The 21,915-nt window shown below is 46.7% G+C and overlaps 1 protein-coding gene across 2 annotated transcripts in view; it reads right to left on the bottom strand.

Moving 5' to 3' along the window:
• UTP14A (UTP14A small subunit processome component) overlaps positions 1–21,915 on the bottom strand; it is a 458,135-nt gene that overhangs the window by 116,114 nt on the left and 320,106 nt on the right. For both annotated transcript variants that reach the window (XM_085607771.1, XM_085607772.1), the window contains one exon: positions 6,175–6,365. In XM_085607771.1, coding sequence (XP_085463897.1) covers positions 6,175–6,365 — 191 coding nt within the window. The remainder of the gene's footprint in view (positions 1–6,174; positions 6,366–21,915) is intronic.

The raw sequence follows: 21,915 nt of genomic DNA, 5'->3' as shown, positions 1-21,915 counted from the left end.
CAGCCTTTAAGTACTATAGCTTGCATCCTTTCTTGTTCCTTATGAGATATACATTGAATAGGAATCTACTTAGACCAAAAACTATTAATTGAGAAGTATTTGCTTTGAATGTACGTTCTGCCTCTTTAAAAAACCTAAACCCCAAATTTATACACAGGGGTTTAATCCATCGAACTCTTGGCTTTTTATAAGCTGGGCAGAAAAACAGTACATGAGCATCATTTTCTTTTGCTTTTTGTACGCAAAGGGTACACAATCCACTATCATCTTCATTGCCCCTCCAACTACTGGTATTTGCAGCAATCTGTAAAACTCCATACCTGTATTGTAGATACAGTGTTTTAGCTAATGGTGGTCTTATCTCGTCCATGAATTGTTCGAATATAGGAGTATCCTTAAGAGATAAAAATTTCTGTGACAATATACCCAGTGTAGTACTAGTGGATACTTCATTATTTACGTATACCCAAAAAGCGGATTTCAAAAGATTTTTTGAGATTGGTAACATATTCTGAGGGTTTTCCCAAAAATGGGAAAACCCAAGCTTTTTGAACCACTGGGAGATATGTTTTAACCAGGGGATACTTTTATATTCGTCAATCCTGATTATTTCTAACAGTCCATTCTTATAGTCGCTCAGCTCAGGGGTTGTCCATAATCTAATCCAATAGAGTAATGGCCTTAGTGTGGCTTGATGATCAGTTCTTTTAAGATTGATATCCAGAAAGACTGGAGTTATCGGTGTTCTTACTGGTATTTTAAGTAACCTGCGTATGAAGGTGTTCTCTTCCTTTCTGAAAGTGTTGTTGCAGGAGTAACCCCAGACCTCAGCGCCATAAAGTGCTGCCGATTGGGCCTTTGCTTTGAATAGTTCAAGTGCCGGCGTGATTGATTTAGATTGGCTACTGCCGTGCACCTTTAGGATGGGCATTGAATTTTGTTTTAAAATTAAGTTACTTTTTTCCAATTGCCCTTTCCAATTGGGCATACTATCCAGCATAATACCCAGGTAATTAAAACTCTCGACATATTCCAACTTCTGGTTGTTTAAGGCCAAGTTCTTTCTAAAGGATTTCTGAGGGTTTATGGACATGTACTTTGTTTTGGATGAGTTAATTTCTAATCCCTTTTCCACACAGTAATTATTAAAAGTGTTTACTAGGTTTTGTAAGCCTTGCGGGGTTTGCGAGATGAGAATTGTGTCATCGGCAAAAAGCAATGCGGTGACTACCTCATCTGCTAATTTCGGGGAGTCATGTTTACAATCTTTTAGATAATTAGGTATATTGTTAACATATAGAGAGAAGAGTGTGGGCGCCAGCACACACCCTTGGCGGACGCCCCGATCCACAGGGATCTCCTTTGAGATTGCTCCTCCCTTACCCCATCTAACTCTAGCATAATGTCCTGTGTGGAGTCTAATTATTTCCTTGAGTAGCTCACTGGGGACTGCCATATCATTGAGAGTAGACCAAAGTAATTTACGGGGTACAAGGTCGAAAGCAGCCCTTAGATCGATGAATGTTACGTACAAGCTTCCCTTTCTTATATTAATATATTTCCAGCAAATACACATAAATCTAAATACTTGATCTACTGTGCTGGTTTTTAACCTAAATCCTGCTTGGTATTTAGTTAAAATCTGTTCCCCCTTTATCCACGATAGAAGTCTATTTAAAATATGTCTGGCGAAAGTTTTTTGTAAAAGATCAATTAAACTTATAGGGCGGTAATTTGCTGGGTCGTAACGATCCCCTTTCTTAAAAATTGTAACAATTTCAGCCCCTTTCCATGATTCGGGAATTGGTGTCCCGGCCACTATAGAATTACATAAAAAATTAATGTAGGGTTCCCAAATTCCTGCATCATGCTTTAGCAAGTCACCGGGGATTTTATAGGGGCCTGGTGCTTTGCCCGTTTTAATAGCCTGTAGTGCCTCTACAGTTTCTTCAAGACTAAAATGTAGACGGGTATTTTTATCAAATAATCTATTTATCTCATGGTCATCCATGGCCATCTCCTCATTTATATTGCAATATAATTTAGAGAAGTGATTGCACCAGGTTTCTTCATCAAGATATATATCCCTAGATGATCTGCCTTTTTTATTCCCTTTGGAGATTAGATTCCAAAATGTGGCCTGTTCTTTCTGGTGGGCTGCAATTAAAAGGTCATCCCAGAGAGCATCATCCCAGGCTTTTTTTGCTTGGGACAATGTCTTTTTATATGCTAATCTACTATCTTTAATTCCCTGGACGTCCTTTACTTTTACTGCCTGAATAAGGTCAATTTTAGCATTACGACAATCTTTATTGTACCATTGGTTTGTTGTCGCTAAATGATTATCTTTCTGACTCAAATCCTTTTTATAGATTTTACTTAAATGGGGAATCAGTGCATCTACAAGTTTATAATGTAAGTTAAGGACATCCTGGGTACCTAGAGCAAGCATATGACTTCCCTCCAATATGTCAGCAAAGGAGTTATATATGTTTATCATCGTTTCATCCTTGGCCAGAATATAGGGCCACTTAATGGCACGTCTATTATTGGAGACCTGATGTTCTCCTACAGGGCTATTTAACGTGGCTATCATGTTTATTTTTTGTACGAAAGGTTCTGGGTGTAACCATAATTGGAGGGGGAAGTGGTCGCTCTCTGTTCTATGGTCTATTTTGAAATCTATTATTAAATGCCATAGGCTCATGGAGGCCATTAAAAAGTCTATATGAGACCTATAATTTCCCCTACCAAAAGTTGGAGCCGCTGGTCTATCAGACTGGAAACGGCCATTACACGCCCTTAATTCATGGTTTACTGTAAGTTGTAAAATCTGTATAGCTGCTCTTGAATTTTTTACCATATTATTGGACTCTAAAGGAAGGACATTATTAGCTGTATCCGGTTCTTCAAATAAAGTATCCAAGCCCAATATCGGCTCATATTGACAGTTAAAATCTCCTCCAACAATTACCTGCTTACTTGGACTTAAAGTATTTAAAAAGGAATCAAGGAGGACTATCACCTGTGAATCTTTACTATGGGGATGCGGTCTGTTATAAACATTTATTAAGTATATTGTTTCTTTCTCCGTGGTTACCATTCTTAATCCCATTATATCAGGGGAATCAATCGGCAGTAATGTGATTTCTGCCTCTACAGTAACCCTTATCCAAATCACCAAACCCCCAGATGCTCTTCCTCTCGCAGATGGCACTGCGCCACGACTAAAAGTTTTATAACCCAGTCTATGAGGTATGTCTATAGCCCAGGTCTCCTGCAGAAGAATGATGTCAAAGTTTTCAATATAAGAACACCAACCCTCATCCTGCATATTCCTGGATACCCCTGCTATGTTCCATGTTATTAATCTAGCAGGTGGTAATTCAGCTGCACCGTCCGCAATGATATGTGGAACATTATTTCCATGCGACGGTGGATTTACGATGGTTAGCCCCCCACTCTTAGTGTGCTTGGTACCACATTGACTGTTCTCACCCAAGCTAGCAGTAGTTACCCTTGGGTTTGTATAAATCTCCATAGTTTTCCTAGGATGGGGTGTCTGGGTTCCATGTACAGTTACGGGGGCCTCCAACCTTATTTGGGCAATTTCAACATTGGGTTCTGCTGTGGTCAGAGTCATGTTTCCACCTTGGGTTGCTAGCTTAGTCTCCATATCTGACACAGAAGGTGGTATTAGTCAGTCATTCATATCCAAGGTGCTTAGTGCCAAATACCTATTATTTGTGTTAATCTGGAAAGGTAAACCTTGGATATCGTTTTGGGATATGCTTGGAGTGTTAATCTGCTTGCCCCTGGCTAAATGCTGATAGAAGTAGCCTAAAGGATGTACACCCACACTATTCTCTCTCGGTGCCAATGATGCTGCTCTAAGTAGTACGGTCGCCACGTGTTGAGGGTATTTGAAATTGACAATTATGCAATCACCTTTACAAGATTTCCTGGCACTCCCAATCCAGGGGACCCGTCTAGTTGATAGAATCTGATCTGAATAATTGACAGGGAACCCACAATTGTGATTTAGCCAGGAAACTGTTTTCCGTTTGAGGGAATCGTGTGATTCATTTTGTGCCTTAGACTGCATAATGTCTAGAGGTGGCACATTTGTAAGTACTACAACATATGGTTCACATTGTGGGGGTAAATTAGTAGAGCGAGTTTTCTTGGCTTGGACCGTTGTCCAACCTGTAGAAGGTAGATCTGCATCCGGGGCATTGATTTTATCCAACGTCTGGTTGTTTAGTGTGGAATTAGATGGAAGGATATTCTCCTTAATCGGGACTTGTACATTTCTTCCCTCTTGCTCATTTGTCCCACCCTGTGATTTAATCTGAGTGTCAATTAGTGAGGAAAGGGAGCCACCTAATCTAAGCACTTCTGCTGATAATATATCTATTTTTTCAGCTAGTGCGTCAGTTCAGACTGTTGGTGTTCTCAAGTCGTCCCCTCCTATCGGGCTGCTGCTTTAGTTCACGTAATTCTGGCGCAGCCAGCCTCTCTCCTCGCCCGGCCCGATCGCTGGTCCGATAGTGACTCAGGGGGCAAGCTTCAAGGTGAGCCATCTCCCAAACACGTTATATCGCTGCAGGCATCATGATTATGTAGGATAGTTGTCTGGGTTCTCAGAGCCTCACACTGTTGTGGCCATCTTGGAGCCAGGTAAGCTCCTCCCCGCCCCCAGTAGCTCCTCATTTGCTGGTCTGTCTCTCCTCTCATTCATGTGCACACAAGCTACTGGAACTTGAGGATAGCAGCGACATTGTTTGGACCAGGATGAAGTCAGCCTGACCTCTCCCAGCAGCCCAATACAGTCTAGAGACTGCCTCAGCCATGAGAGTTGGGAAGCCTGCAGAACCTTAGGTACTGTGTGTCAATTGTAAACAAGTGGACAACTGGACCAGGAACATGGCTAGTCAATGCTCGGGTGCAGTGGGCTAAAACTTTCAAACTGATGGTTGTGGCCGCCTCTAGTCTAAATGTTCTCCTCTGATGGAAGTGAAGTGTATGGACCTGCTACTGTTATGAAGATTGCTGCCACTCGAGGTGTTGCACAGACTGGTGGAAATAATGTTTTTTCAAAAACCTATAGTGAGGTCTAGTTTACCGCTTTATCTTCGGCAAGCTTACCACCTTTAGAGAGTCATTCTCTGCTTTCATCCTGTAAATCTAATCTTTGGGTGATCCTAAAAAGGCATTAGTCATTATACATGTGAAAAAGCACTATCTACAAAGTTAATATTATAAATTAATGTTGGAACGGCAAACTTAATTTTCTGCTTGTCTCTAGACTGGTCTGTCTCCTCCACAAGCAATACCGAAATAAAGGACCAGAATGCGTTTGAGAGAGGCTAATAAGTAGCTTCAATAGACATGTGTCCATTACTTTCCTTGTTTCCTATTTCAATGATAATATTTCTTTGGAAAATCAAACACGTTTATTTGTGATGTAACACTAGTTTACACCACATCGTTCCAACAGTAGTATATGTATTTTGAACACTCACTGTTACAAGCTTAATGTGATTCATTTGATATTTCTACACACTCCACACAAGTCATTATATCAGAAAAAAAATATTAAATATTGAGAAGGCCTCTACCTAGAAATCAACAGATGCCCATTGCAAAAGCCCCCTCTCCTGAAGTGTTGAGAGCGGATACCTATTTTGGCCATGCATAGTAAGCCTGTTGCATACCTGTCACAACATTTATATTATGAATCAATATCCAACTAGATGAGAATTCAAAAGACACAGATTGAAGGATGGCAAGCTAAATATTCTAGAGTATTTTCTCTCAATCGAATAAGCCTCCCTTTGATTCATAACTGAAGCATTCAAGCGAGCGTGCATACATTCCCTAGCGCACTACTAGTCGTATCCCAGGGTAGCAAATACTACACGTTTGCCTGCCTGTACTTATCACATGATGCAGTGTATTCAAATTGTAAAATGAAATGAGGTTATTTGCAATTAATGAACTTGCTAATATACTTTCATTTAATTTATAGATGTGTTTTAGTTCACATATGATCTTTAAAAGCATAACTTGTGCCGCGAGAGAGTTATGATGCAATGGCAAAAGTAACACAGGCCTTGCTTTTATTTTCCTATGAGACTAAGGGATGCTCTGATGAGACTGCAACACACTCACCTTCTTTTCTTCTTTTTACTGAGTTTTAAACCTGTACCACCCCATTCACCCCAGCCAGGTAGTGTGAGATCGATGTTCTTTGGTTTGCTGGCATTCTGAGCATTACGCTTCTCCTTCAGGAAGTCCTCAATGACATTATCTCCAGCAAAGGCTTCCTTGATAATCATCTTCTGATCTTCCTCCCTTTCATCCTGCAAAATTTGTAACAATCATATTTGGTGTTAGTAAGTAGAAAGGTGGTAATTTGTCGATATTCACAGGCAAAGACAGACAGTGCAGTAAACAAGCATTGACATAGCCAATAGGTCTCGCCTTTGGGATGTTATAAGTTGTTAGTAAAAAAAAAATGCTTCCCAAAGGCTACACGCATAACGTGCTGAATTAACCGTTTGGAGATGCTTGCACTTGAGCGGTTATGGCAACGAATGAGGAGATACCAGCAGCCTCGTTAACTTGCAAGTTACCAAGAAGATTTGGGAAAGACCAATTCTTAGCAGCCTCTCTGCAGGTTTCTCTAGCAGAGGCAGTCCTCTGCATGAAACCTGACAACAAAATACAAAGGGTTTCTGAGGACACAGATCACAATCTGAGAAAATAGGACAATCTGCCCACAGGCATCAAGAGGCATAGAGAAGGAATTGAACCCAAAATAAACAATAGTCTAAAAACTCAAAAGAGCTGTCTAGGGGTACATTGTCTAAACACACACGTCTAAAAACACGGACAACAAATGGTTTTTAAGTTAAAGTCCCCAAATGGTTCAATACTTATTGGGGTGAGAAGACATACCATGCATACCTTAGCGGAGACAGGAGATGGCAGTTTAAAAACACAGAAGGCAGGAGCCTCTATAGACAACACACGAGTCTGCGCAGGCACATGCAAACGTACCGCGCTGTAAATGCTTAGTGAAAACACACAACCTCCTACACAAATACAGGCTTCAAAAGACAGGACAAACACAGAACGCAACAACACCAAGACACACAGCATTGGTTGCATAACACATCAGGCGCATGTTTTGTATTACATGGTAATGTTTTGTATTACATGGTAATGTTTTCACAGGTTCCCTGTATACAAAATCTATCATCTCATAGGCCCACTTACAAAAGTGCATGCAAACTTTTAAACTGTAAAAAACGAACATTTGTAAGAACACAATGAGGTAGACGTGTTCGCCAACACAAGCCAACAGACCCTTCCTCAATGTTACAATCAGCATGGGGAGGGGACGGTTTATGTTGAAACACTGGGTGCAGGTTTACACGTCTCATGTTGCGGATCTCAGAACACCGGGAGATGCGTTCTCCGCCCTCCCTCCCGCCCCCAGAGCTGCGATGCCAGTAGGCAGGAAAACCTCTCACCTCCAAGACACTGTCCATAAAGCACAACAAGACGAGATTGCAAAACTCCACCATCTCGAAAGAGACACACAACTTCTCCCTACAGCGCGCAGAGCAGAGTCCGCACTTACCTTTCACCACAGAGACAGGGACGTCAGCAGCAAAAGCAGGAGCATTTCGTGCAAGGTCCTTATGGTTGCAATGGACTACCAGGGTTGAAAAGCAACACCGAAAGGTACTTGTACTGCGCCCTCTCGCTCGAAAGGAGGGCAGCTGGCAACAAGTTCCGGCGTCCTGCAAGTGCTGCTAAATATTAGAAAAAATAAATAAATAAACGGAGCACGGTGAGCCTAAATCGGGCGCCGCGCTCCGAATTAAAGTAAACCAGCACTGTAAAAAATAATAATTTAAAACATGTCGTCCTTGAGATGCGGGAGATGCTGGTGCGCGCGGTTGCGAGCAGCAGCATATGTTTCCAATTATCGCGCCCGCGTCTGGGCACGATAATTGGAAACATATGCTGCTGCGCGTAACCGCAAGCATTAGGCCGTGGGCGTGCACATGGGTGGGACAAAAAGAGGTTTTTGGCCAATTGCGTGCTGTCTTTGTTAAAAAGACGCACGCAAAGGCCAGTAGCCTTGGGCAAAACTACAAGCACACGCGCAAGCGTGTGGTGGATTTCTGAAAGCCCTTAAAGTCGAGCCGGAGCAGCGCATGCGCGCTGCACTAGGCTTGACCTAAAAATGTCTTGAAATGTAGCACAAACCTGAGCCAAAAGCAGAGGAGCATTTTCCAAGAATAAAAGTTGATGAAGGGTCACATCAACCACTGATTCAGACATCCTTGCCAAGAAAATTCAAAAGATCCCAAGCTATCCTAAACGTACTTCCATGAAAACTTAAGAATGGTATTGAACAGATGATTTATCAGCATAGCTCCACCCGGAAAACATTACAACCTCACCCCAAAAGTATTTTGTGAACAGCAAATCTTCAGTACAGGACACATCGTAGGTCAAATCACAGAATATACAAAACATGCAATGTACAAGGAAACAGTGGCATAAAACAGTATATCAGTAAACCAGGACCCACTCCATACACCTGCAACAAATAACACAATACCATATTAATGCAGTTAAGAACCACCAAAAAGTTGCTAAAGTTTTTGCAAACATTAGTTGATCCCAATCAGTAGCTGACTGCTATCAATATTGTTCAAAATGGAGGATTCTCAATACGTCTGGCAAAAATGGATACTTTGTTACAAGTCACTAATCTTTATTATTCAAGGCCACAATGTCTGTGTGTTCTTTAAGCAGAACAGCAAAGATAAACATGTCCACCAAGGACTTTGTAACCTGCAAGGTAACCAGCATATGAATTCTAATGTATCTCAAAATGTAAAGGATGCATTTATTGCCACAAGGAAGGCAAGCCTACCTCAGGGGTTTCGAGTTAGTGATGTTCGGCAAACAAAATGCAGATTTAAAAAACTTAGCAACCATAGGCTTTGCAGACACGCAGACCAAACTCTATGAACATGGAGCGGTACACTGTCCAACAGAAAGTAAGGCGTGCCCCCAAAGGCAAAAATGGTTCCTCTTAGGTCAACACATGCCTCAATCTATGCACCTTGCAAACAAACCAACAGAGTGGTAGACCACTTCAACAGCAAGGTCAAATGAAGAAAACCGAAAATAAAACGTAGCACAGAGAGAGAGAGTGAGAGAGAAAGTGCTTCATAGGCACCTTCCCCAGCAGTAAACCTGCACTTGTAGGAGTAGCTTCTTTAAATCACTTATCTGGTCTCTGCAGATGCATAGAAAGAGCTTCTGGGCACTCTGTCAATGTCATGATTCCCTGTGTTAGTTGGAAGTTTCTGCACAGGCTTTCTGAATTTCAACACGGCCAGCAGGCTTGATTCCAGCCAAAAAGGAAAGATAATTCAGCTCTAAACTGGAATCACCCACAGCAGCAGAGCCCAGCCGGGCCAGGTACAAAAGGCAAAAGATGCTCAACAAACTGGAGGGAAGTGCCACTTTATAAGTCAATGTTCAGACAACTAGGCAGAAACCCACAACTAATCAAAGTCATTGCATTCACAAAGATCCCAAAAAATCAGAACGAGGCACAGTTTCCCTCCTCAGAGAGGCATAGGAGTACGCCACCTCCTTAGAATGCAATAAACTATCCCCTACCTACATGCAGAAGCCCAGTTATACCTTCCAAGAGGCTGACATTTTACTATATTCCCTCCAGACCGCTTTAAAAACAAAGGGCAGCAGAGGAGAAAAAGCAGCAGGTGGCTGTGTTACCTCTGCATTGGGTACATACCGGAGGCAGCTTGCTAGTTAGCTTCACATTCCATGAAAAAAAGGGCAGCTCTCTGCGCTCATTTCAGCGTTGTAGCGCATGCGCTGCTCGCTCGGCGAGACCTATAGTGAGAGAGAGGAGATTTCAGAAGGGGACTTGAAGCCCCGCCCATCATTTTCATTGGGTCGCGTCAGCGTTTATGCTTAACGCTGGCTTCCCATTGAAAATGATGCTTTTTGGCCACTGCCCTTTCTCCCTTTCGTCTGGCCCATCCGGACTTGCTTGTCTGCTTCACGGCTCTTGTGAAGCACTTTCTTATCTTTGAGGGGGGCATCTGTTTCTAATTAGCATGGCCGTGCTAAAACCATGCTAATTAGAAACAGATGACCCTCCCCCTAAAGATTAGAAAGTCTGCAGGCACTATCCTGCACACTGAGGTCTCCTTGTTTCAGCGCCCCGTTCCCCCCTCCCTCAATGCACACGTCCGCTCAGTGAGCCTCTCCTCGCTTTAGCCCCCCACCCCCTCCCGCCTCAGAGCACACGTATCTTGTTTGTCCTGCTCCCTTCTCTCTCTCTCCCTAATCACCACGATTCCATAGTTCCTCCTTTCTCTCGCTCGCCCCCCTTATCTCCGCAGCCCTTCTCCCACCCCTCCTTCTCTTTCTCTCTCCCCAGTCTCTCTCTTTGACTCTATAGCGCCCCTCTCTGCTTCTGATCTCTCTCTAACAGCAACTGTCCCACTCCCTCCCCCCTCTCGCTCTCATACCTACCTCTCTGTTTCTCTCGCGTCTATAGTCTACTCTCTTGCTCCTCAAGGTCTCTCTCTCCATTTATCTCTCTGCTGTCTTCCACTCCTTCTCCCTGTCCCCTGTATCCTACCACTTTTCTCTGACTCTCTTCCTTCTCATGCTCCACCTCTCTCGCTCCTACTCGCTCCCTCCTTCATGTTCTAGCCATTATCATGCCTCATGCACTCTCCCCGTTCCCTCTCTCCACTCCCCTTTCCTGTCTCTCGCCTAGCTCCCCTTTGCTTTCTCTACTATCGCTCCCTCTCGATCCCCCTTTTTTCTCTCCTCTCCCCTTTGCTTCTCTCTTGATCTCTCTCCCTCTGCCCCTTTCCCTTCTTTCTTGACCCATTTTCTCCCTTCCCCTTTCACTCTCTCCATCCGTTCGCTCTCTCTCTTTTCCACTCCTGTTTTTATCCCCCTGTCTTTCCTTCCCACGCCCTCCTCTCCGCCCGTTCCTTTTCTTTATTAATCCGACATCTCTCTGGATACACAGCTGCTGCCGCGTTCCTATGGCAACAGAAGTCCCTGTTTGGGTACCACAATATGATGCACCGTGGACATGCTCGGGTACGGTGTCATTGAGAATGTGGGTGAAGGGCTGGCATGTGGCGGGGCATCTCTTTTACACACCGGTCCGTCCTCTCCTTCATGGGCGATCTGAAAAGCCTGACGCTTCAGCACCCGCACTCCACAAAATTATTGTTGTACTTGTGATGCGACAGTGCAAGCAGTGCTCAGCAGCGGAAATGACCAGTGCTGGCACTGCCCAGGAGGGCACATATATGTTTAATGAAATATGAATAGCCTACCCAGCTGAGGTGGTGGACACATCATGGGTACAGTGCCAGTGCTATCCTGCAGTGCAGATATACATTTACTAAGACAGCGCCAGTACTGCCAGGCAGTGGAGATGCATGTTTGATGATACAGCGCCATCAGTGCCCAGCAGGGATGCTACACTTTAACCGGGGCACTGCAAGCACCACCTGGCAGTGGAGATAGACATTAATGAGCAGTCCTGCTAAACATGGAATGGGACAATGCACCACTACGAAGCATCAGTTACACAACTCTCCGCATGTCACAACCCTGTCAATTCTCATTTGTTAGCCGCTGTCAGCATCTTCATCAACCTTACTTTTTGTGTGTGCAGTTTGAGGATGATCCAGCCCAATGTTATTCACCCTTTCTCCCTCCACCTCCTTTAGTCATGTAGCAAGAGGGCCATGGGCCTACCTCCTTCACCCCGGGTTGGGTAGTAATGATTGGGGCTTAATGGGCTTCTTACACCCTTTCACCCTGCCGCACCAATGACACTAGAGATTGGTGTCTCTATGTATTAGTGTGTCTGTCTCACGAGGTGCGGGTGTTCCTCAGCGTGTGCATGCATGTGTGCCAGTTTGTAGTGCGGTTTCTATGTATGTCTGTACAGGGTGAACAGGGGGTAAAAGACATTGCCATTTACAACGCCATTACTTGATTAATGCTTCACAAAGGGAGAAAAAAATATATATTTGTTAATGCCAATAGCTCAAAACAATGTCATTGCGAGACCTATTGCATTGTAAATGCTTGTTCTCTATGCTGCACAATTAGTTTCTGCATTTCCACCACCACTGTTATGATCATTGCTATGCTTCTGGGGGTTATTGGTCACCAGTTTAAGGAATGAAAGATTCCATGTAAGCCTCTAATTTAATGGTGGCTAATCTTTCTCCTCTACACTTCACCATGCATGTGTTACAGTATTTGTACAGTGCCAGGCCTGCATGCTTCACCCTCTTAGGGAATATTAGTGCACCATGCCCAATGAACCTGGCTGTGATGTACCCTGACAGAAAATGAGAAGGCGATGCACAAGGCATTTTTATAGGAGAAAAGATTGATTACGTTCTTCCCCTCCACCTGGAGCACCTTTGTTTTCTGTTCAGAAGGAAGATCACAAATACAGACCTTTTATTCAGCAGCAAGACTTAAATCAAGTTATGATTGAGGATTGTTATCCTTTGTCTCCTATTAAATGCATCTGTACAAGGGACACAAATATTTAACTAAGTCGACTTACAAGGGGCCTATCATCTCCTGCATGTAAAAAAGTGCGAAGAGTAGAAAACAAATAGAATTTAGGAATGTTTGATATTGTGTAAAGCCATTTGGATTGAGCAACTCACCATCCATTTTTCAATGTTTTATATTTTCAATATTTTCTGATATCATCCAGAACATGTGAAATACGTATTAGCTAGACTCCCATCAAACACATTGGATGTGTTAGCCTGCAAAATATGAATCTGCAAAGGAGGAGATTGAGGATCTTGGATTTCAATCACATGCATCAGTCCTCTCCATGGATTCAAAGAAAATACTGGCCTCCCTTGAATGGGCTTCTCCCAAAGATTTTAAGGAAGCTTAAAGTTTCCTCGGATTTGAAAATTTGTATTGTCAATCCATTAATGATTTTACAGAGATAAATCAGCCAATTAACTCAAGTCTTAAAAAAGGAAAACATGTAAGGAGGTTTTTGCTTGTATGATTGAACTGAAAAGTAAATAAATGTGCCCAAAAGGCAGTTCACTCAAGCTCCAATTTTGTGCCACCCAGAAACCTAGAAGACTGATGCTTTTGTTACAACTGCAAGAAAGTTATTGAAAATAACATCATGTCCTCTATTTATCTCATATTTTTCCATAAAGTGAATGAAATTGTTAAGTACTTGAAAGATAGTTACTAGCTATTATGATGGTGTATAATGAAAGTAAAACTGTTTTTATTGGCACTAGGGAACATTTTGAAACTTGGACTGATGACAGGAATATATATCTACAAAATCTACAATGAAGTAACAGTCAAGCAAGCCAGATGGGCATTTTTCTTTGCGTAGAACTACTTCATGTCTGCTCTTGCTGCTTACCTCAGCACAAGGCAAGCACGCTGGACGTCACGATCTTCTCTTCTCGAGCCGCTACTAGGGTGCACATTGTCAGCCCGCTGCCACAACGGACCGCTCAGCTGCTTTGATCCTGAGCTAGATGGCTCCTTACCCTTTTGGACGCAATAGCAGCCTGAGACAGCAGCCCCAGCAACATTAGGGACTATGATCTGAAAGCCACTTATCCAGCACAAAGCTTCACTGCCCACCGGTGGCCGCCATCTTCCTGCTTCTCAGGCCCACATGTGCCTCCCCAATGTACACAGATTTTTGGTGTTTTGTTTTCTCAGAGCAGTATTTTTGGAGTCATGGAGGCACCTAGGGTCTCTTAATTGGCATGGCACCACATTACGGGTGGATGGCAGTTGATTGCAAGCTTTTTGGCGGATTGGAGTCCACGAATAGCAGAGCTACACTAAAATGCGACCATCTTGATGTGGGTCCTCTAACACCACCTCGTCCCACCAAAAGTTAACTGTTTCAATGGGACATCGTCCAGCGGCTATCCGACGCCACAGAGTCCTCTTTGTACACAGCCTGGTACCTTTGAAGGTAAAACTCCCAACTGGGTTGAACCTGGTTTCTGTATACAACCCATACCAGGCACATTGCCCTCCCCCCGCTCCACCACCCCAAAACAGGTAAGGAAAAGATTGAACAGCACCATTTTGCATAGGACTTTATCTTATTTGATTTAACCCCAAGAAGACTAGAACAGGATTAAAATCAATTGCAAATATACTCTAGTGATTAGTATGTAAAGGTTATGAAATCTAAAAAGATTGTCTTTTTAAGAAATCCTATGAAATCAAAGTTTTGCTGTGTTTGGATGAGAATGTCCCCCTGTATAGTAAATGGGCACATACCCCTGCTCGACTGCATGTGAAATTGGCATCCTAACTTTTATTTGTGCCATGACGTCGCACTAATCTTACATGCGTACAGAGGCCTAGGCATGTCCATGGTAAATATGATCTGTGATTTGTTTCTTTGTGATCTGGAGGACTGCACAAAGCTTGCCCTCACAGCCGGCACTGGTCAACTTTCCAGATTCACCTTTTTCTCTGCGTCAAGGAGAAGAAACCCTAAACCTTGCACTAATATCCCACGTGGCTGTTGAATGCGTTAAAGTGCATTGAGTGTGAAGTACATGTAGGTTAGTAGGACTTTGTGTTGTACGAACCGGAGTTCTGGGGTCTATAGGATTCACTTTGGGTGCTCCTGGTTTAGCATGGCACAAGGCAGATAATGAGGATCGCTTACTCAAAGTGTGGAAGTGTATCGCCTGCATTCTAGCAGCTGGAAAGCAGAGACCAAACACTGAATTGAGGGAGGATGGAGACAAGCCGACCTTTACAATTTCAATGAGGACTTAGTTAGGAAGGGCTGCCGATTAGTTCTTCTTGAGCACTGCCATTTGGGAGACGGGACGGGTGACGATGCGGTTCTGTTGGTCGTGGTGAGGTAATGTCTAGGCAGGGCCTGCACTTTTGTCTTTCTCCAGTTACTATTATGAGAGCCATAATTTTGCACAAATAAAGTGTCTGAGGAGAGCAGACCTAAACCACACCACTTTGTTACAGTCCCAAGTTCATGATGAAGGAAGGGAGTTCTCCAAGGACTATATGAAAAGCTGTATGTAACCTAGTCTGCATCTTCCTGATAGCCAGTCTCCCAGAGGGGAGGAGACCTCACTTTAAGTCTGCCTTTTTGTGATGGAAAAGCAAAGGGTCTGTCTAAACTGCGTTAGTGCCAGTCTCCCTGTTGAGAGAGTCAAGACGACTAGCTGGTCCTGCAGGAAGAGAAGTGAGCATTTTCCTGGCATGTGGTGTAAGCAGCGAAAGCTAACAATCCCAGAGAGCAAATCAAAGAGTGCCTCATGCGTAAAGTTGTGCCCCGGTCTCTCTACACGTGTGAGGAGCATTAAGGCTTTTAAAGATCAAGTATCACAGTACCACCAGGCAGTCTATTGAGGGCTAAAAAGACTGGTGCTGCCGACCTTAAAGAGAGTGAAGCCGAACTGCTGCCAAAGAGGAAACCTGAACTCGATCAAAAGGCAGCAACTCCCAAAAACCCACTCCTATGGATGAGACAAACTGGAGTCTGCAACTGCTGAAACCCCTGCCTGAAACTGACAAGTAATGCTATGTAGTACTTATCTCTGCTATGAGATTAAAGTACTTTATTTTACATAAAAGATAAGCACTGCGGGCCGCACCTTACAAGAGGTTCCATTCTTGCGCCGCGCGCATCGCCCCCCTAACCTTTACGCTTCTTTCGTTACGCGGGTCCCCCTGCGGGTGTGGGATGCAGTCTGTGAGGCTCGGAGCCTCACCACCTTCCCTTCGCCGTTCACACCCATAGTGGGCAACCCGGACTTTTCCCCAGGGATGGAGCCGGGAGTTTTCTCCCATTGGGTGCAGGCGGGCTGCAGGGCGCTCTTCCAGGTCTATGGCCCGGAGGGAGTGACTCCTTTTCAGCAACTCCGCCAGGAGTTCGGCCTGACGGAGCTGGACAGATTGCGCTACATGCAGGTTCGGCATTGGGCCCTCCAGCCCCAAGTGCGTGATACCGCTGCTCGTCAAATTACACCGTATGAGAGGTGGCTGGCCACCCGGACCTCCGACGCTAAGCTAATTACCGATCTGTATAAGTACCTACAACCCCCGCCGTTTCACTATTACAACCCGGGGAGGGAGCGCTGGCACAGGGAATTGGGTAGGACACTCAGCCACAAGGAATGGGACAAAATTGCGTATCGGGCGCGGCACTCTGCGTATCACACGGGCCTTACGGAGACCTTTACCAAGGTGTCCACTTATTGGTACTACACCCCGGAGAGACTGTATGAAATGCATAAACACACTGACAAGGGGTGCTGGCGGGGCTGCGGGCAGGAGGGCACCCTCTCACACATTCTTTGGGATTGCCCCGTGCTGACCGCTTACTGGAAGGAAGTTTTGGACGAGGTGGATAAGCACTTTGGGATAGAGCTGCCGCGCTTCCCGGCGTATGTCCTGCTGGGCCTCCCCAATGACCTAATGTACCCACTGAAGTCCCGCAGGGGCAGGCAGATCGCGATTGCGCTGGGGTCTGCGGTCCAGAACATCCTTATCCACTGGCGCACCACCACTGTCCCCTCCATCACGGGCTGGTTGCATAGGCTTTGGCATGTGCTGGGAATGGAGAAGCTGTCGCTTACGGTGGCGGGGGAGATAGACCAATTTGAAGAGCTGTGGCAACCCTTTCTAGCGCTGCTGTCCACCGAATTCCGGGAGCTCACCTGCCCGAGGTATCTTAGGCTTCTCAGGTTGACGCCGCCGGTGATCCCGGCGGACTAGATCACATGTGAGACGGGGCCCCCGGGGGGGGGGGGGGGGGGGGTGCGGGGCTTTTTGGTGAGGACTAATCTGGCGCGGGACCATAGGACGGGGGGGGGGTGGGATATTGTTTTTTCTTTCTTCCTTTCTTTACTGGGGGGCTGGGGGATGGGGGGGGGGTGGATTGTGCCTCGTTGAGTTGATGCTGGCTTTCATTGCTCAGATTTGGGGTGTTGGATATGCACGCAGGGATTCTACAGATTGCATTTCTAGCCTTTCATTTATTGTGCTTTTCCCCTGGCCCATCGAGCTATCCATCGCCAACCCTCTTGAGTTGCCCCCTTCTTCTTTGATTGTATTATATGTACCCTAACCTCCTATCCCCCTCCCCCATGGTTTGTTTTGTTTCAATAAAAACGTTTTAAACATAAAAGATAAGCACTGAATAGGACAATACGTTACTGTTTCTGTTGAGTTCTGAGATCTTGTTCCCCACGTTACCCCACTTGAGAAATCTTCGAATGCTCACCCTGGCTACCCTGAGAGTCAAGTGCAAAAGAGTTGTACTTAGCCCTGTTTGCATAGCCACTGCACGATGAAACCCATGACACCAACAACCTTAACTCCCCCGACCAATGAGCAACTAGAGGAAATATAAAACAAAAAATATGGAAATAGGGAGACTAAAAACGGAGTTCAGCTACAAAAGTGAATGAAGCTTTTTCTTTTTAGAAAATAAATCTTGAAACTGTTTGTGACAGCTCATTTAAACACCGCCTGTCTAAACTTTCTAAATGATCATACAATCCTTAGGTCCATTTTGAACATTTGTACCAAACACTTGCTCCTTGAAATAAATAAAGCTGGTTGGGATTGCTATGTGTAAACTGTGTACCATAGGGTTCAAGATCCGCATGCTCTTAATAATTTTGAAATTTAATTTATACATTTTTTTTAATAACTTATTTTTATTCATTTTGAAACCAGCCATGAACTAATCACATCCCCAGTCCGTAGAATGCCCCTCACCTCCCCTATATCTTGTCATGCTTTTGTGGACAGCCTCGGGCAAAGTAAATATATTTCTCAAGTTTAGCGCACCAATCCACTCCTGCCCTCAATTCCGCCAGGGTCAGGGCACTAATGGAGTTTCATCGCTGAGCAATGTCCCTCTTAGCCACCAGTGTGGTGACACATAAATGTGGTGTCCGCCTGTGAGCCACTTCACCTCATCAACCATGTCTAGCAGAGCCACCCCGGGGTCACATCAAGATCCTGCTTTAAGACTCCCCCTCCCCCGAGAGATCAATGCACACCTACTGCCAGTACATGGAGCTGACCAGGAATGCCCAGATAATATGATAGAAATCAGCAGAGGTCTTAGAACATCAAAAGCAATCCGGATGGGAAATCCGGTCAGTCCGGTGGAAAATTATCGGGGTAAGATAGGTTGCATGCAAATAGTCTAACTGAATCAGCTGGAGGCGCGTAGAAATAGCCAACGTGCGCGGAGCCAACCTGGCCTCCCTCCAATTCACCTCAAAGTCCCAAAACCAACCCACCCAGCGGAGTCGGAGCTTGTTAAAACCATGAGGGGTGTTTGCAGTGTGCGATCCATTAGCCTGGGAGATTGCACCTCTACCAATATGACCCATCAGCAACATAGCCTAAGGGACTAAATTCTGGTATCTCAGTGTCAGGAGGAATATTAGCCAAGAGTGCATGGCGCAGCTGCAGGTATTTATGAAATTGTGTCCGATTAAGCTTGTAACAATCATGCAGATATCAAAAGGGCAAAATGTGTTTCCCCGCTCAAACATCCTCAAGAATCGTGATGCTGACTATGTTTCATTTATGAAAGCCCTCTAAGCCAGATGAGTGGTGGACCCGGCGCCTCTCCACAGGGGAGTCATTCCGTGTCAATTTACCATCCCAGCCCTTATATAACACTGAGCGCCAGCAAAGGAAAATCATGTGGGTGCGGGGTATTGGAGCACCATACAGCATATCCAGAATGAGGTCAAAACTCAGAAATCAATCAATCAATCATGGAATTTATATCGCGCACTACTCACCCGGAAGGGTCTCAAGGCGCTTGGGGGAGGGGGTCTGCTACTGCTCGAACAGCCAGGTCTTGAGCTGTTTCCTGAAGGCGAAGTGGTCCTGGGTCAGCCGCAGGTGGACGGGCAGGGAGTTCCATGTCTTGGCCGCTAGGTAGGAGAAGGATCTTCCTCCGGCGGTGGCTCTCTGGATGCGAGGGACGACGGCGAGGGCGAGGTTTGCGGATCGTAGCTGTCGGGTGGGCGTGTAGAAAGTCAGGCGGTCGTTGAGGTACCTTGGGCCCAGGTCGTGGAGGGATTTGTGTGCGTGGGTGAGGAGTCTGAACGAGATCCTCTTGTTGACAGGGAGCCAGTGCAGGTCTCTCAGGTGGCTCGAGATGTGGCTGCGTCGGGGGGCGTCCAGGATGAGACGGGCAGAGGCGTTCTGGATACGCTGAAGTCTTTTCAGAAGCTTGGCTGTTGTGCCGGCGTAGAGGGTGTTTCCGTAGTCTAGTCTGCTGGTGACGAGGGCCTGGGTGACAGTCTTCCTGGTCTCGGTCGGGATCCATCTGAAGATCTTGCGGAGCATGCGGAGGTTGTGGAAGCAGGATGAGGAGACAGCGTTGACTTGTCTGGTCATCGATAGGGAGGAGTCCAGGATGACGCCCAGGTTGCGTGCGTGGTCCGTTGGCTTGGGTGCGGTGCCCAGGGCCGGGGGCCACCAGGAGTCGTCCCATGCGGAGGGCGACGGTCCCAGGATGAGGACTTCTGTCTTGTCCGTGTTCAACTTCAGGCGGCTGATGTTCATCCATTCGGCGACATCTTTCATCCCTTCGTGTAGGTCGGCTTTGGCGGTGTCGGGGTCTCTGGTGAGGGAGAGAATCAGCTGGGTGTCATCGGCGTAGGAAATGATGTTGAGGTTGTGTTGGCGTGCGATGGCAGCGAGGGGTTTCATGTAGATGTTGAAGAGAGTGGGGCTGAGCGACGATCCTTGCGGGACGCCGCAGATGACTTCGGTGGCCTCAGAGCGGAACGGAGGGAGGCGTACTCTCTGTGTTCTGCCGGAGAGGAATGAGATGATCCATTCCAGAGCAGTCCCCTGGATGCCGGTGTCATTGAGGCGTTGGACTAGGGTGCGGTGGCAGACAGTGTCAAATGCTGCGGAGAGGTCAAGGAGGATGAGTGCCGCTGTTTCACCTTTGTCGAGCAGGGCTCGGATGTCGTCGGTGGCTGCGATGAGGGCGGTCTCGGTACTGTGGTTGGCTCTGAATCCGGATTGCGATGGGTCGAGGGATCCGTTCGTCTCGAGGAAGGCGGCCAGCTGCTTGTTGACGACCTTCTCGATGACTTTGGCAGGGAATGGAAGGAGCGAGATTGGGCGGAAGTTCTTGAGGTCGGTCGGGTCCGCTGTTGGTTTTTTCAGTAGTGCGCTGAGCTCGGCGTGCTTCCAGCTCTCCGGGAAGGTGGCTGTGTCGAAAGAGGCGTTGAGGATGTCTCGGAGGTGAGGTGCGATGGTAGAGGCGGCCTTGTTGAAGACATGGTGGGGGCATGGGTCGGTCGGCGATCCGGAGTGGATGGTGTTCATCATGCGTGTCGTGTCTTCGGGGGTCACTTTGGTCCATGACTGGAGGATAGCGGCGGGGTGTGTAGGTTCAGTCGATGGGTGCGGGGGTGGAGCGCCGAAACTGTTGTGGATGTCGGCGATCTTGCGGTGGAAGTACGAGGCGAGGGAGTCGCAGAGGTCCTGCGAGGGAGTGATGTCGTTGTTGCCGGCGCTGGGGTTGGAGAACTCCTTGACGATGTTGAAGAGCTCCTTGCTGTCATGGGCGTTCTTGTCCAGTCGTTCCTTTAAAGATTTCTTCTTGGTGGTGCGGATGAGCTGATGATGTCTGCGGGTGGCGAGTTTGAGGGCGGTCATGTTGTCGGTGGTCTTGTCGAGGCGCCAGGCCTTCTCGAGGGTGCGGCAGGCCTTCTTGGAGTCCTTGAGTTCGTCGGTGAACCAGGGGGCCTTCTTGCTTCTGGGCCTGGTGAGTGGGTTCTTCAGTGGGGCGAGGTCGTTGGCACAGGAGGTCAGCCATTGCGTGAGGTCGAGGGCTGCTGTGTTAGGGTCCGTTGTCCTGACCGGTGGGTTCTGGCTGAGGGAGGTGGTGAGCTGGTCGACGGTGATCTTGCTCCAGTTTCTGTGGGGAACCTGCTTCGGGTGGTGGTGGACCGTGTTCTTCTTGAAGCTGAAGTGGACGCAGCTGTGGTCAGTCCAGTGGAGTCCGGTGCAGTGGCTGAAGGTGACGTGCTTGCTGGATGAGAAGAGGGGGTCGAGCGTGTGGCCGGCGTGGTGGGTGGGGGTGTTGACCAGTTGCTGGAGTCCGAGGTTGGCGAGGTTGTCCAGCAGGGTGGTCGTGTTGCGGTCGTTGTTGTTCTCCAGGTGGAAGTTGAGGTCCCCGAGGAGGATGTAGTCGGCGGAGGGGAGGGCGTGAGGGCTGATGAAGTCCGTGATGTCTTCGCAGAACTGTGCGCGTGGTCCCGGGGGTCTGTAGATGAGGGTGCCTCTGAGGGTAGTCTTGGGGTCGGTGTGGATCTGGAAGTGCAGGTATTCGGCGGTGTTGAATGCGTCGGTGGAGTCAGTCGAGATGCGAATGGTGTCTTTGTGTACGATGGCGATCCCTCCTCCGGTCTGGTTGACGCGATCCCTCCTGATGATCTTGTAGCCGTCCGGGATGGCTATGGCGATGTCGGGGGCTGAGGAGGTGTTCATCCAGGTTTCCGTGAGGAAGGCGACATCTGGAGATGCGGTGTCGAGGAGGTTCCAGAGTTCCACGGCGTGTCTGTGGACGGAGCGTGTGTTGATCAGGATGCACTTGAGGTGGTTGCTGTTGTCCGTATTGGTGGGCGTGGTGCTTGTTTGGAGGCAGGAGAAGTTGCAGGATCGGCAGGCGAAGGGTCCATGGGTGTGTCGCGGGGACGCTCGGTAGCACCCGGGGGCTCGGGCGGTTTTGAGTGCGATGAG

The sequence above is a fragment of the Triturus cristatus genome, chromosome 5_2 (assembly GCF_964204655.1).
Source record: "Triturus cristatus chromosome 5_2, aTriCri1.1, whole genome shotgun sequence".
Taxonomy (NCBI): domain Eukaryota; kingdom Metazoa; phylum Chordata; class Amphibia; order Caudata; family Salamandridae; genus Triturus; species Triturus cristatus.
The sequence above is the reverse complement of the archived record's forward strand: the minus strand, read 5'-3'. Positions and strand labels throughout refer to the sequence as shown.